A 15580-nucleotide genomic window follows, 5' to 3' on the forward strand; every position below is an offset into this window, starting at 1 on the left:
AGACAGAAAAGAGCTGGGTGGCTGAGCAAAAAGAACACCCTGCAATTTCAATTTCAAATAATTGACTTACATGGTCAAACACGCTGAAAGATGCAAACAGACCTTTGTAAGTAACATCACTGTAAGACAGGCACACCCAAATACATTGGCTAGATGTTTCAAAAGGAACCTAACTTGAGACATCTAAAAGGTAGTTTGAAATGGGTATCTAGATGGGCTTCAGCAGGAAAGTGATCTGAACTATCTTAGGGAAGACATATCACTTCAGAGAGCGCCTTTTCTTCTCCACTCATCCTGAAGGGGATCTACAGTTCGTAACTCATACTTACAATGTCAAACTTTCAAGAATTTAGGGTAGGGAAGATCAACCCTACTCTTTGCTCTGTCTGGAACATATTATATCTGTTAGTGTCAGGCAAACCATCCCAGCTTCACAACCTAAGGCCTCCTGACCAGATTTAGCCAAAGTACCACCCATTTAGCTCACAGCGGTTTCCAGATTCCCAGGAGGCTCAGAAGCTCTCCTATGCCATGTGACAAGATATATATACCCGTCACATGAATAACATCATAGATGCATCTCCAGCCATGTAATGAGTATGCCTGCATGTGCTTGTATACTCCTTCACACAGACATAAGGTCTTTCCAGGGTGGTGGTGGGGGTGTGCCTGCCTGATACTTTTCTCTCCCATGGTGTTCAACTATCAACTGGCATCCATGAAAACAAAATGTTGGCATCGTTTCATGTTACAGACAGACCGTGACCATGAGACTGGGAACATCTACTGCTCTGGGTATGTTTACCCTGCATAATTCAATGGCATGTAAATATCTATGCTAGATAAATATCAATTAGATAGCTAGAAATGAGGTAGCTCCAGAAATGGAAACTACACTAACATGATAATCCACCCATGCTTGTTTATACTGCTCAAAGAATTTAGACATACAGTGCTGTATGGAGATACCTGCACTATTATTCACTGGAGACATACCAACAGTGTAATTTCCTTTGAAGGGCAAGAAAATTCTTGCAGAACAGGTAAAACTAAGGCTCCACAGCTGAGTGACAAGTAGTAAGAAGTGAAAAAAAATTCTTGCAGGAAAAGAGTTTCTTCAACAATGAAGATTTTGGCAAGAAAGGAGGCACCACCACTTCCACAGCATTGCTGGAAGACTCCTTGGAAAGACAACTGGCTTTTCAACTGACAGTAATGAACCAACATATATGTATCTCATAAGAAATGTAATCAAATCAAGTTACAGAAGACTAGCACCGTCTTTTCTGCTATTATTTGAAAGTCAGAACAAAGACTCAACAAGGAAACAGTGGTTTGTTTTGGAAAGGCTCCACAAGCTCCTTTCATATAAAAGTTTAAAATCCTGAAGTAATCAGATGTTTCAAGTACAGTTTTTCTTTGAAGAGTGGTTCTAAAAATTATATTCTAATTGTTCCATATGTATTCTCCTCGCATGACTCAGCTATCATATTAACTCAGTTTAATTCAAACCCTCCAAATAACATCCAACACAGAGAAAATAAGGGAACATTTCTTTTCACTTCTAAAACCAAAATGTATCATTAGATTTAATATTTGTCCATGATACCACTATATTGCATGTATTTTTATGCCAGACAACTGCTGTACGTTTATTCCTCTTTACATTCTTTTCTGTAAAATGAGATTTAACATCTTTACATAACTTCCTTCCAACCTGTAAGATGTTTTAAACAGAAACCTTTGCAAAAGAAACAAGATGCTTTATTTTTTGAACAATGCAATACCACTCTCTAATTTTATGTTCTATGCACATCCGTTTTGATACAGAACAAACAACTCTAATTGTCTTAACTATTATACACTGACGTTCATAAGTTAATGTAAAACCTTTAAATTATTTAATGAATTATTTCTACCATATTAGTCTCAAGGAATCTCTGCTGTGGTCATAGAATAGGTATTAAATCTCAGCTGGAGCACACTTATATTCAGTTATTTCCCAACACCACACAGAAGTAATGGAAATTAGAACAAGAACAAGCTAGCACCCAACCAGGGCAATGTTAACTGCATTGGTAGTATGACAACAGCTTTTAGAAATACTTTTTCTTTTTTTTTTTTCTTTGAAGTGTCATTATATATAGTGCAGAGCACAGATCTAACAAAGGTTTTTCCATGTTTGACCACCTGAGTAAATGAACCAAACTAATGACCTAAGGATACGGAACTAACCCAGCAGTGACTGATTTTCATGTATTCTCTCAAAGGAATACAAAAATCTTTGCACAGCTCCATAAGGATGACTTCAGGTTCATGTAAACTAGTTAAGTTTCCATGAGAAAGACTAGAGAAGATGCTAAGGCAAATTCTCAACTTTATATTCATCGGAAGTAAGGTACGAGGATATAAACTACTTTATTATGCCAATATTTTCAATCTTGTGGTAAAAAGAACCTTAGCAAGGTGTTTAAAAAAAAAAAAAAAGGAAAAAAAGGAAATATGTTCTTTATATCAATTAGATGCCTGAAATACAAAATGCTATGCTGGTGTAAAAATAACATCAACACTAATGCAAAATAGAAGATTTGCTTCAATTCAACAGTTATTTGTCAGACACCATCTGCTTTTTCTTTCATTCTTTTCTGATTCTGATCTGTAAGAAACCACATCAGTATCAAATGTCACTTAGTTCTTATTCAAACAGAGCAGTCCAGACACAGCGGCTGCACCAGCTGACTTAGCTGACCTGGGCCTAGAGTAAAAACAAACCCCTATAAATCACCAGATGCAAGCAATTGAATAGTGATCAATTTAATTAACTGAACAGCTTTCCAAAGTTTACTGTATTGTTTTAACCCTTCAGGTTTCTTCAAGAAAGTTAACTCGCAATTTGTATTTGAGGGCAGGATTTGGCCAGAGGGCTACATATTACTAGCTTTAGACACTTTAGATTCCCATTGATAAAACCCAAAACCTACACATGAAAACATGTCTTTTCTTTTTTCCAATTAATAGTATGATAGTAACTATTTTTGTTAGCAGTTCCTTGAATATTTTACAAAAATTAGATCACAGGGAGGGGGGTGGGGGGGAAGATCAAACTGATTTCAAGTGAAATGCTCAGGAATAAAATTTCCTTTAAAATCAAGTGTTTTGGTTATGGGTCCTATTTGCCTTTTACAACTTTACACCCGTGTTACAGATGCCACATCAAGCAACCTACTAATTTCTTTCAAACAAAACAATGAACATAGACATAATCGTGTATCACAATTATATGTATTAACTGCAGCCATAAAAAAATTACGCCACACATTAAAATGGACTCAAAAAGACATTTTAAATATATTGGCAAATAATCTTCCAACCTAGATACTTGTTCTGAAGCTGCATCTCGAGGCGATTTTCCCATGTTGCCCACTGAAATTAATGGAATTCTGCCATGATTTAACGCAAGTGGGATTTCAGCCAAGATGCGTAATGATAGAGTATAACTCTTGTTTTCAAGTCTGCATTGTACAAGTTTGTATAACATTTACTAATGTTTGTACAGTGCCTAGCACAACAGGACTGAGGCTTCTGGGCACTACCACAACATAAATTAATTCTAATGCAGTCTTTGTATCCGATGGAAGCATAAAAACTACAAGGATTAAGCTCAATTACACACATTTTAAACAACCTGCTAAATAATATGACATAATCAACTTCCTAACCACAAGCTGCTCTATTTCCAATTATTTCACTTTAATCTCTGTAATGCACATATTTCCACGAACCCTGTAGAGTTAGTTCCACTAACTAGAGACAAGGGTAAAATCTACTTACAAAGACAGAAGAGTTATATTTGCAGAGACTGGCCCCAGATCTGGAATGATCTCCAGTTCATTGTTGTTCAACTTCCTATTAATATTAGAAAAGGGAGAGTCAGCTTTGTTGTTAATCAGAAGTGTGTACATTGGATTTGCTAAACTGCTTAACAGTGTCACCCCAAAATTAAAAAAAAATTCCAGTTTCAGTTAGTGTAAAATATCAGAACAGCAAACATCTTTGTTGTTCAACCAATTATCCCTAGAGAAATAGCTATACAATTAGCATACACAAACACTGGTTGGGTTTTTTTTGGTTGGGTGTTTTTTGTTGGTTTTGGTTTTTTTTTTTTAAATTAAGACAAATTAACTTACACTTCCCGAAGACTATGAAGGTGATCCAAGAGACTGGTCTTGATTGAAGATAATTTGTTGTGACTTAAGTCCCTATGAGGTTACAAAAATAAACAGCCTGTCAGTTTTGCCATGAAATATTGGGTAAAGCAATATAATTTCAATCCAAAATATGCTATCATTTGTTTCCAAGTACAAAAAATGGTTTTTTTTTAATACTAGCAAAATTAGAATAGAAACTCAAATTTGAGTATACAAGGTATAAATAAGTGTAAATACCTTACTGCAAGCAGTGTCAAAGAATCTCCTGTATTTCCCATACCTCTGAACAATTTAGAACTGTTCACTGGGGTCTGTCTAGGACCCATGAAAAACATCTTAAGATGTTGACTTATGTACGCCACCAACAACCCCTCTTCCCCATCCATTTGTAACAAAAGATCTAGCTAAAGCAACCTCTTTGCTTTAGCCTATGAAGGAAAATTTATAAACCAAGACTCATGACAGTCTCATTCCTTGAGTCAGTCATGGTATTTGTATCATTTACTCTTCTCGCTTACTTCTCTAAAGCAACACACAGATCCTAAGTACACAGCGAGGACTGTCCATAAATCTCAATTCTATTTTCATGCTTTCACACAATCCAGGACTCCATTCCTACATAACCAAAATTAATGGGGATCTCGAACAAGCAATATCAGAAGAAAACAGGCACAGGAAGGCCTAATTCTATTCTGAATTTTAAGATGTCTGTAATACTAGTCACATTAATACCACGCTTAATCGCACTTGAAGTAGCTCGAGCTCTTCGCATGTGTCACTCTGCACTGAAGATCCCAAATACATATTGATGCAGTTTTTAAGAAAACTTGTTAGTGTCTTTGCAGTGTTTGCTACAAAACAAGCCAGGGTACCAAGAATGCAACCCACTTTCTTGACCACTGTCAAGAAATTATTTTCCCTACAGACAACATGCATCTTTACCATGTGTCCTCACGAATGCTTCACAACGCTATAAAATAAAGAGTCCTAAGAAACTTTTGCTGTAGCCTCAGAAGTACTGGAAACATCACAGAAATAAAAAGTGCCCACATAATAGAAGGCAGAGAAGCTAATTAACAGAAACTCAAACTCGCACATCTATAGAGATCTGCACAAGTGGTACAGATTCACGACTGATCTTGCAACCATGGTTAGCCCTGTTGAAGACCTCCCCCTTCTCAGCCCCTCATCCAGCACAACATGCACCTTCCTGCTCCCATCCTACACGCCTGTCACTACCTCACCTGCACCCCTTCAGCCATCTGCAAAGCACTTGCTGAACGTTGTAACACCGAGTTTATCCAAGCCAGCAAACAAAAACTGCACTATTTTTAAGGAGTTCCTCAACTCACTCCAGTGGGAGTTCCCTGTGCAGACACATAAAGAATTGCATCGGCACGCTTCAGCAGCGAGTTGCTGCAGCATCAGGTAAAGGCAAAGAAATTTCTCATATTTTGCGACACTTTTCCCTGTGCTAATTAAGCACTGAGCAGTCATCCAACGTGCCTGGGATCCTCATCAAGCCATGGGGGCATGAAGTGTATTTCAGTTTGAATCTATGAGGAAGCTCCGGGATTCCTTACTTTTTGTGGATGACTCAGTACAGTCACCTATGCTGAGCATGCCAAACACAGGCCTGAGTGCCATGGACGTGTCCACTCTCCATCTACAGCTCTGGAAGTGAAGAAACCTGATGATCAGCATATCCCTACTGCACACAGAGCAGAACTGGCTTAAATCAAGCCAGGTTCAGGGTCTGTGCTATGTGTTCTGCTCTGTGACTAAGCCCAGAAAAACTGCAGATCCAGAGAACTCCTGTTCCTCTGCACCCACCACTGCAGCTCCCTGGACACAAGCGGAACGCTGCAACCCAGCCAGGCACCCAGGCTTCTTAACAGCACATGGGGACGGCAAAACGTTTTAGACTCCCCCAGCTGCTTGGTGCTTTATGCAGTACTTGTTGCATGTTCCCAGGGCAATTCCATCAGCCCTTTTGTTCTTCCCTGGAGTCAGCAGTTTAAAAAAAAAAAAAATAAAAAAAAATAAAAATAATCTCAGGTATACACGGGCATAAGGAGGGGTACCACCAGTACTCGGTTACGAGGCGTGCTCTGAGCCAGCCAACTGGATCGGGCCCGGCGGGCTGCGGAGCTGTGGCCCCAGCACCTGGCTCACGGCCACGGGCAGGGAGGAGATAAATGCTACGTTTCCCAAGCCAGAGCTGTGCAGGGGTGTGCACAGGGCAGACTCTCAGGTGCGAAAGGCATTTTCCAGCACAAAAAGGGGGGCGGGGGGGGCTGGGGGAGAGACACCTAGAGAAGGTGAACAGCCTCCACCACCTTCAGGTGGCCACAGAGAAGATGTTTTCCGAGACTCAGCTCTGGACTCAAGCACCCAATACATATCCACGCCTTCCTCCAGGTGTCTAAACCCCTACAGATTTTCCTCTTAAAGATGGAAAACCAATACAGCGTTAACATTTTCAAAAACCCACAAACGTTACTTTCATCATTATGATTTTAAGTTCTCCTGTAAATGAGGTTAACCACACTTGAGTTAGAGGACTGCATCATTCACTGCTTAAAAATACAGTGCAAACATTCATCTGGCCATAGACTGGAGAAAAATCCCTTTGTTTAACACCTGAAGATATTAGCTGCATAGATTTGAAAGTCTCATACTGCATTCTTAAACATAAAGACTGAAAAAGTATGGTGTTACAAAGATCTAGACGGGAATCCAACTTGGTCCTTTAAAGCAGACAGAGTAGAGACAATTTTTACCCTTAAACTTAATTCAGTATTTGGCTTTAGTCTGTAGGGATTATAAGAACTATGCAAATAAACAGCCAAAATTCAGTGAAGTTATGGCTGTTAGTGCGTAATGTTACTGTTCTTCATGCTTCAGACACGACTTAGGAATCAGTAATTATTTCAACAAAGAGCTTTCAACGTTAGTGCTACAAACCTGCATTTCTTCACTTCATCTAAAAACCCTGCAAAAGGTTTATTTAAAACATGTTTGCCTAAAGGACCTACCAGACAGTAACAGACGTGAGCAGATTTGTTCTGCTGGAGTTATAACATGTTAAAAAAAAAAAAAAAAATCTGGCAGAGTCCTTAAACTATAAAAATCCTGCAATTACAACCACTGCTGTGCATGATCACCACACTGGAGCCAGACACTTTCACTCATAGCTCAAGCTCACATCCATCTGGAGTCTATCAAGGCAACCGTGAGCGTAACAACTTACGCTAGGTTTCAAACTATTTTTTTTTTGTGTTTGTTTTTTTAACACTAAAGATACCCTCAGATTTTCCACATAGCACCTACTTTAAAAAAATACCTAAATATTCCTGGTTTACTTACAGCAGGTTGTCAAACACAGTTGCAAAATACCCAAAGCAGACCAACAACAACAAAAAAATAAACAGACAATACTGAATCACTTGTTTCACACAGCTGTATACATGTTTGTCTACCAATTGTTGGATAAAATATGAATTATAAATGTTTTATTAAACATTATTTCAGTGCCATTGTCATGAGAAACTTCCCAAAAAAAAGCTTTGCAAGTTACATTTCAAGTTAAATCAGAGTGGTTGGAGTGAACCAAGAGTTAAAATATCTGTCTCTTACTAATATTCTAAGTGAAGCTTAAGACTATAGAAGTTTCTGAAACTTACAAGCACTGAATCTGAGGCATTTTTCAAATATATAAATCTATCATCCCTGCCACAAAGCTACAAGTACAGTTCAGTCCAATGCATTTCTCAACATACCTTAAAACAAGGATGAAGAAAAGGTTTGAAAACGAATCAGTATTTTTCCTTCACAGAAACAGAACTGACAACGTTAAAACACTATGATCATTACTATGCATTTTCCATTCCTGAATTTTCCTTGTCTGTTAAAACCACATTACAAGTGGGGAGAAAGTCTCCTCTGTGATTACTTTTGCTACTAGAATTTCAAAAGCCATGAAAGATATAACAGTGAATGCACTCAGAAACTTCAGAAACCAGATTTATATTAAGAAATTCTTTGTAACAATAAAAAGTATATATACCTGTTCTTCACCTCAGATTTCTAATAAAAGTGATTGGGCATTTAAGTAGAACTGCCTCCACTTGAAAAAGCATGCCATAGTTTTTGAGGCCCTTTAAGAACCCGTTTTATGAAACTATTTTCTATATTCCATTATGTTTGTATGACCGTCTTTCATAACTCACAAGTCTCTGTGTTCGAAAGCTGAAACATAACTCTGAACATCAATGTTCGTGTGATAAAAAATTGAAAGGAAGGCCTAATGTATAAAGGCAGAGGGCAAGTGTTTCTTCACACATTTTATAAATATAACTTTTAGACTCTAACTTAATTTACAACACTTAGCCACAATTATCATCGTCTTCCTTAGAGAACTCAGAAATCTGAGCCCCAAGTCAAATTTTAAAATGCAAATCCAGCAACAGCTTCTTAATCAGTCCCACTGGGGCCTATAGAGCTGCTAATTCAGCAGAAATCAGGAGAGCTGAAAAACAAAAAGCCAGGCTGTAGCTGTTTTAAGACACTGATCCAAAGTGACTCATAAATCAGCTTGCTATGTTCAAGTTTTAGTCTGGAAAATATTGAAAAACAGCTGTGAAAACCATACGGCCCTTTTTTCTGGCAATTCTGGTAGAGAACTAGAGGATTTATAAAATGTAAATACTAAAGATGTAATACAAACACAAGTGAAAACCATCTTTCAGACTTTCCCTCGTGCCCCACTGACAGTTTTAGCATTCCTCGGTGAACCTGGCGAGGGGTACGGCAGTGCCACCGGGAGTTTGCACACGCAGAGGACACCGGCCAACGCTCAACGCTGCTCCTCCCGCCGCCTCCAGCTCCGCTACACCAGCTCTAACAAAGCCACGTTCTTGCAACCTCGGGACACGCATCTTGGAAGTAAATCGAAATCTAACTTCAAAACTATCTGTAGGCAAAACCATTACGAATGTTTATCGGTTCTCAGCGGACTGTTACCTTCTGTGAAGGCAGTGTCACAGAAGATGGTGTTTTGGGCTAAAATCACAGTAAAGCTGGCAATTACACCCTATTTGCGCCCCGTTTCGTGAAGCCGTTTCCGTACAAAGCAGTAGCCTCACACTTGCCACCAAAAGTTAGGGGATGCGACTCGGCGTTCAGGCTCGTTTTCTTCTTTCCCTCCTTGTCCACTCTGAGGTCACGCAGCCTTCCCACATTAGACACTCTCATTTTATTTCACTGGGGGATTTGAACGCAAAAGGAACGTAAGAGTCAAACAGCGCTTCAGAAAGCCAACTTCATCCGACCCACTCTCCGTAGGCAAGTAGGCAGATGGGCAGAGGAAGGTGTAAAGCCTAACGCAGGCCTAGACCTTCTCGGGCACAAGAGCCTTCCCTCTCCTGCTTGGGAGATCTCGCCTGCATATGCGGGGAACATGGTGTAATAGTTGTTGTTTTCCAAAGAGAATTGGAAAGCCTGCAATTAAACTACTAGCCTTTGGCTATACCCGCTATGGACTTCCATGGAAAACACAGTAAACATATACCAATAAAATTCATAAACAGTCTTTGACAATTTGTAAATGCACAGTTTGTTGCAACAATAATCCAGGCTATTCAAACCTTTTTTGCATATGTAAAACTGAAACGCATTATAATCTTAAACGTTGCGCAATCCCAGCTCCCAGTACTGGAGTAGCTGGAGGTAACAGACAATGCCAGGCTCTTCCCTGTTCTCTTATTAAGAAGAGGGGAAGGAAGAAAGAGCGGGGTACTTCTAAGGCATTTGACACAAACAAAAGAAATATTTACACAAAAGCGGCCAGACCACATGGTTTGGTGACACCTACAAAGATGTACTCCTGTGAGTTTAAGAGCGAGTGACACAGCTGTCCAATGAGTAATCACAGCAGGGTTTCTTACAACAGACCAAAGCTTATTTATACAAGTGGAACTTATTTTCTCACACTTTTAAAGGAATGTGAACTTACATAAGGACAATTTACACTACCAAGGGAATTCTAATTAGAAAAACCTCCCTTGTGCTAACAAAAAAGCCCTGCAATGTGTTTTATTGTCTCTCAGTATCTTAAGTGGAAAAGACAAATTTGGATTACTGCTAATGCAAAACGCTTTTTAAAGCAACTCTACAAATGAAAGTTCTGTGATTTTTCCCCTCGGCTTTTTTTGTTTACCATGCTGTCACGCCTGAATTTTAACTTAACAGCGCTAAAGTAAGCTAAGCTAAGCAACTAAGCTATGAAGCTTAGCTTAGCATAAAAAACACCTTAGGTTTTGTCAGAAAACTTACGTTAGCATACTGAAATAGTTCAAAAGAACAGGAGGGATGAAATTTAATAGGAAGCAAAGCCAGTTGTTGAATGTAAAGCAGATCCGGTATTTGATTCGTATGCTTCAATCACATAAGCCAGAAGGAAAAAAAAAAAAAAAAAAGTTTCTTTCCCCTCACACTTTCCTATACCACTCCTGGAAATATTCATCTCCCAGAGCCATTCCTATGTTCAGTTCCATATGGTGTCAATACAGCCATCCACATTTCATGAGTAAAGCAGCATGACCTCCAGACGAGGCAATTGAACAGAATTAGCCACAACTAATTGAAAGTCTTCCTGTTTACTTTAAAGTCCTTATCTCAATCTGCTTTGGAAATGCAATAGAAAATTAATACGACTAATACAGAAGAACACTGAGTGACAAGAGATTAAAAACAAATGTGCGAAGTCCCTCAGCTATCTTCAGGCTTTTAGAAAGCTCCCATAATTCATGCTTTGTCCATAAAAGTTTGTCACTGAAAGTAAATTTTCTACAGATGGCATTTCAGGACGCGTTACTGCAGATTCAGCGACTCTGTGCCACCGGGCCGAACGGGACAAGCTCCAGTGTTAATAAAATCATCAAACCCAAAACTACCGGGGAGCGAAGGTGAGGAACTGCAGAAGCAAAACCGAGGCCAGTTTTCCCGACGCACAAATCGGTTCTTAACTTGACGATTAGCGCACGCTTTCCAAGCAAGACATCAGAACTCTTTTCCCTCCCCCTCCCAAAACCCCGAGCAGCGCTCCCGGGCCCGATCTCAGCCCGGGCGCCGACCGCCACCGCCTCCCGGGGCCGGGGCCGGGGCCGCCCGGGGGCCGCTGTCCCGCTGCGGCCGCCGCCGCCCCCGCTGACAGCTCGGCCGCCGGCCCCCGGCGCTGCCCCCTCCCGCCCCGCGCACCTCGCTGCCGGCACCTCCCGCTTCGCTACGGCCACCGAACCCGCGCCCCCCTCCCCAAAACCCGCCCGCCGACGGGACCGCGGCCCCCGCCGGCCCCCCGGGGGCAGAAGACGGCGGACGGGCGCGGGCCGGCACCCCCGGCCCCCCGATACTCACAGCTGCACCGCCCCCCGCGGCAGCCGCTCGGGCAACCGGCTCAGCTCCAGGCGGCTGCAGGCGACGAGGTGCCCGGCGCAGCGGCAGGGCGAGGGGCAGCGGGCGGCGGCGCGGCCCCCCAGCACCAGCAGCAGCAGCAGCAGCAGCGCCAGGAGGGCGGCGGGCGCCGTGCGGGGCCGGCGGGGCATGGCGGGCTCGGAGCCGCTGCCCGCGCTCCCGTCCCTGGCGCTCCCTCACTGACAGAGCCGAGCGCGGCGCGGCGCGGCGCGACCTCCCGCCTCTCAGCGCGGGTGGCGGCTCCCGCTCATGCCCCGCAGCCGCCGCCAAGGGGGGGAAGGCGGTGGGGTGGCGGGGGAGCGGGGGGTGTAGGAAAAAAGTAAAGGGAGAAAGCGGGAGGGGGGGGGGGGCCGGCGCGCCGCCCGCCGCCAGCCACTCCGCAAACTTTCCGCCGCCTCAGCCCGCCTCCGCGCGGCCGGGGGAGCCCCGAGCGCGGCCCGCCCCGCCGCAGCCCCCTCCCCCTGCCATGTGACGGCCGCAGCCCCCGCCCGCCCCGCCGCGGCCGGGGGGCGGCCGCCCCGGCCTGGCCCCGCGGGGGCTGGGGGGCGTCGGACGGCGCTCGGGGGCGCGGGGTGGGCTGGCGTCGTGCCCCGCTGCTGCCAGGCCGCGGGGGCGGCACCCCGGGCCCGCTGCCCGCCCCCTGAGGGCCGTCGAGGGCCGGCCTCGCAGCACGGCGGGCGCACGTGTGGGCCCTCGCTGCCTTCCCTGGCCTCCCCGGGGGCGGGCGGCCGCGGGCGGCGGGCCCGGGTGCGCTGGGTGCCCCCAGCTTCGGGCCCTGGGTGCCCCCAGCTTCGGGCCCGGGGTGCCCGAGCGTGGCCCGCCGCGGGTGGGCCGAGGTGCGAGGGCGGCCAGGCCCTGCCCGTGCAGCGTTTCCCTTCGCCGTCGTGCTGGTTAGCGCGAGTCGGGGCAATCCAGAAGCTGCTCCAGAGGCCCCAACAGGTTCCCAGCCAAGCCTGGGGTCACTGGCATGTAAAAGGTGAGGTGAGGTTAACTCCTGCCTTCCGGGTCCTGCGTGGCTAGTCCAGACAGCGTAATTAAGCCCATTATGTTCCCCACAGGATCCCAGCTCCAGAGGTTCAGGGAAGTGGGCAGGGCGTACAGATTCCACATCTCTGAGGTAATCTTTGTAATTTAAGTAAATACCTATTGTTCAAGTTCCATATGTAAGCCCGGACCCTGCAATGGATTCAATTACTGTAGGCTTCATACACTCCTACTCGGCAGCGGCAGACGTCAAACTGCTCATGGACGCTGTGCTTTCTCTCCCACCTCTACGTCTATACGTTTCACCTGAAAGACTGTAGGCAGCTTAGACACCGGGGACCTGGAGCCTCAAAAGCCTGACAGCTCCAATATCAAGATTTGTAAGGCTGAAACTCTGTCCGTGTTGTTCCCATGTGTATCTCGGGACACAGGTTTAAAGACATGAAACTACATTTTAAGTCAGGAATCATCAATGTGCAAGCCAAGCAGGCAAGTCCTCAGTAACTACAAACATTCACGTGCCGCTGTCAACACAACTGTTGCAGGTGCATAGGGCGTGCAGAGCTCTGCGGTGTTTTGTCAGCTTGAGCTCCGTTGACCACTGGTGCTCCTTAAGGAAATTACTGCGGAAAAACAAACAAACTGCATGAACACACATTTTTTTTCTACACATTAAAGCAAGCAAGCAAAAGAACGAAATACAGGATAAAAATTAATTAGTATATCTTTACAAGTTACTTTCATTGATTTGTTGTCAATGAAAACTGCCTTGGCAGCATTGGTGTGTCATAGTTGGTCACTTTCTTTGCAGCTGCCGCCTTCTGTTCAAAAATGTTAGGTTGACATGAGATTAGCAAAGCCTGTGAAACACTGAGCTGTTCTAAATATCTAGAAGGACAGTGCCAAATTCAGGTTTTCAAAACTATCCATCATTAGCCTGTACCTATTCCCACTGAAAGCAGTGGGAAAGCTTCCTTCTGTTTCAAAAGTGCCAGCAGTTGTTCTAACTGTCCAGTCGTTTCTATACTAAGATACAGACAGACACTTGAACATGTTGTGTTCATATTTAGGGAAAATATGCTGTACTTGCTACTTTTGCAAAGTAATCACAAATTCAAGGGGAAGACCTTCATGTTTGTGTCGCTCCAGAGAATTACAGAGAACCATACTACAATTAAAATGGATTTAAAATAACTAAGCCTTGTACTACAGTTCCCAGAGTGCACAGCAAAGGGCCTCCTTTTTGGGAAAAGTGAACTTGTCTTATTTTGAGCGTTGGCAAGGGCAGTGATTCACTGGTAAGTGGCAATGGAGTCATTAAGCTGTCAGTTTTAACATCCAAAGGAAAGAAAAAATACAGACAAAGCATTTTGAACTTATTTTATCATAGCAGTCAATAATATACACAGTGCCTATGTGAACTACGGAACAAGAGAGAATCTGAGAAAAGACAGCAGAAAAAAAAAAAGATGAAAATGTTGAACAGGGCAAGAACTTTTGCTTTTGTAATTTTGAAACCCCCTCATGCAGTCATGGAATACTGTGCCCTTAGAAATACCTAATGCATATTGAGTGCTAATACATGAAGCTGTTTTAAATTAAGCAAGGTAAATCAATTCAGAAAATGAATCCATTTGTCTTTGCAGCTTCTTTTTTCAGAATACTCAAACATTTTAGAACTAATTATATTATGAATTCTAAAATGCTTATATGCTGTACTTGAGAGCCCATGACAGAAAGTCTTTCTTCCCAGAGGGAGATTTGCTCTCTTCAGAACTTTCAGGGACCAAATCTGCACCTGATAAGGAATCCTGCAAGAGCTGGCAGCCCCCAGTCCCAGGGGTCTCTTCATCATTAGCTGTAAGTTGAGAGCGCACCATGATTGTACATAAGTAAATACAAAGGTCTCCTTCGTAGGTTTGGCTGGACTATATCTGCCCTAAGTAAGCTTATATCAAAATGAGAGGTCTCACGTTCCTCTACCCTGTGATGTCCACATGTAGCAAGGGATTTCTACCAACCCTTGTTTGGCATCAGCATTAGTGTAAATGTATATTCAGCAGGATTAAGGGACTGATTTGACTGAAACCCTATCAAAAATAATAACACATTCCCCCGCCCCCCTTTAGTTCTGAGTTGGAGTAATTCCCTCATCCAGTTTTCCATGTAGCTGCACAAGGAAGAGGGCTTATTCATGGTGGTTGCACAAAGACAGGCCCTTTCCATGGCAGCCTGAATATAGGTCAGCCTGAGGGGATGATGTTGAGGAGGGGGAAGCACAGCTGCAGAGAAAAGTTCTAGTAAAACTAGACCCTCAAGCTCTCTGGCTTAAGAGATTAGTTTCCTCCAGGAGACTCCTGAGCATAGTAGTCTGGGTGAGTTGGGAGTGGAGGAAGGGAGGTTGCATAGTGAACTGTAGACCCTTCGTTGGGATGTTATGGGTTGCCTCTAATGGTGTCTTTTTCACTCCCTGATTATTTTAAATCAGATAAACACGGGTTTACAGATTCAAGTCCAAACATATGTTGTTTAAAATATGCGTTCACTTCAGGCAAAAGACACACCCAGAAGCTGTCTTAGTATGATTTTTTTACATATCATTAACGCATTGAAATCAGGCACTCCTTTCAAGTAACCTACCTCCAGAAAAGGTCAACCTCAAATCAGGCTGGTTTTAGCAGATTACTAAAAGTAATTTACTATTGCTAAATTAAGCAAAACCAAATTAAGATACTGTACATTTTCTGTTCTGAGTTAAATTTAGAACATCTTTTATAACATTATTAACTTGTAAGTGTGATTAATCTAAATTCATTTTTAGTCAGATTTCAAAGGAGTCTCAAGCCACTGCAAGAGACAGTTACATATATTTGTATATAGTTATGTATAGTTAAATCTGCAGAATTTATATCAGA

At 43.1% G+C, this 15580-nt stretch overlaps 1 protein-coding gene across 1 annotated transcript in view; it reads right to left on the minus strand.

Moving 5' to 3' along the window:
* The window catches only part of LRIG3 (leucine rich repeats and immunoglobulin like domains 3), a 43243-nt gene extending 31431 nt beyond the window's left edge, over positions 1-11812 (minus strand). Inside the window, exons 1-3 of the mRNA XM_075717946.1 lie at positions 11625-11812; positions 4188-4259; positions 3832-3906 (exon numbers count right to left, since the gene is read on the minus strand). Of these exons, the coding sequence (XP_075574061.1) occupies positions 3832-3906; positions 4188-4259; positions 11625-11812 (335 nt within the window). The remainder of the gene's footprint in view (positions 1-3831; positions 3907-4187; positions 4260-11624) is intronic.
* Positions 11813-15580: the final 3768 nt, after the last annotated feature.

Source organism: Pelecanus crispus, chromosome 1, assembly GCF_030463565.1.
Source record: "Pelecanus crispus isolate bPelCri1 chromosome 1, bPelCri1.pri, whole genome shotgun sequence".
NCBI lineage: Eukaryota > Metazoa > Chordata > Aves > Pelecaniformes > Pelecanidae > Pelecanus > Pelecanus crispus.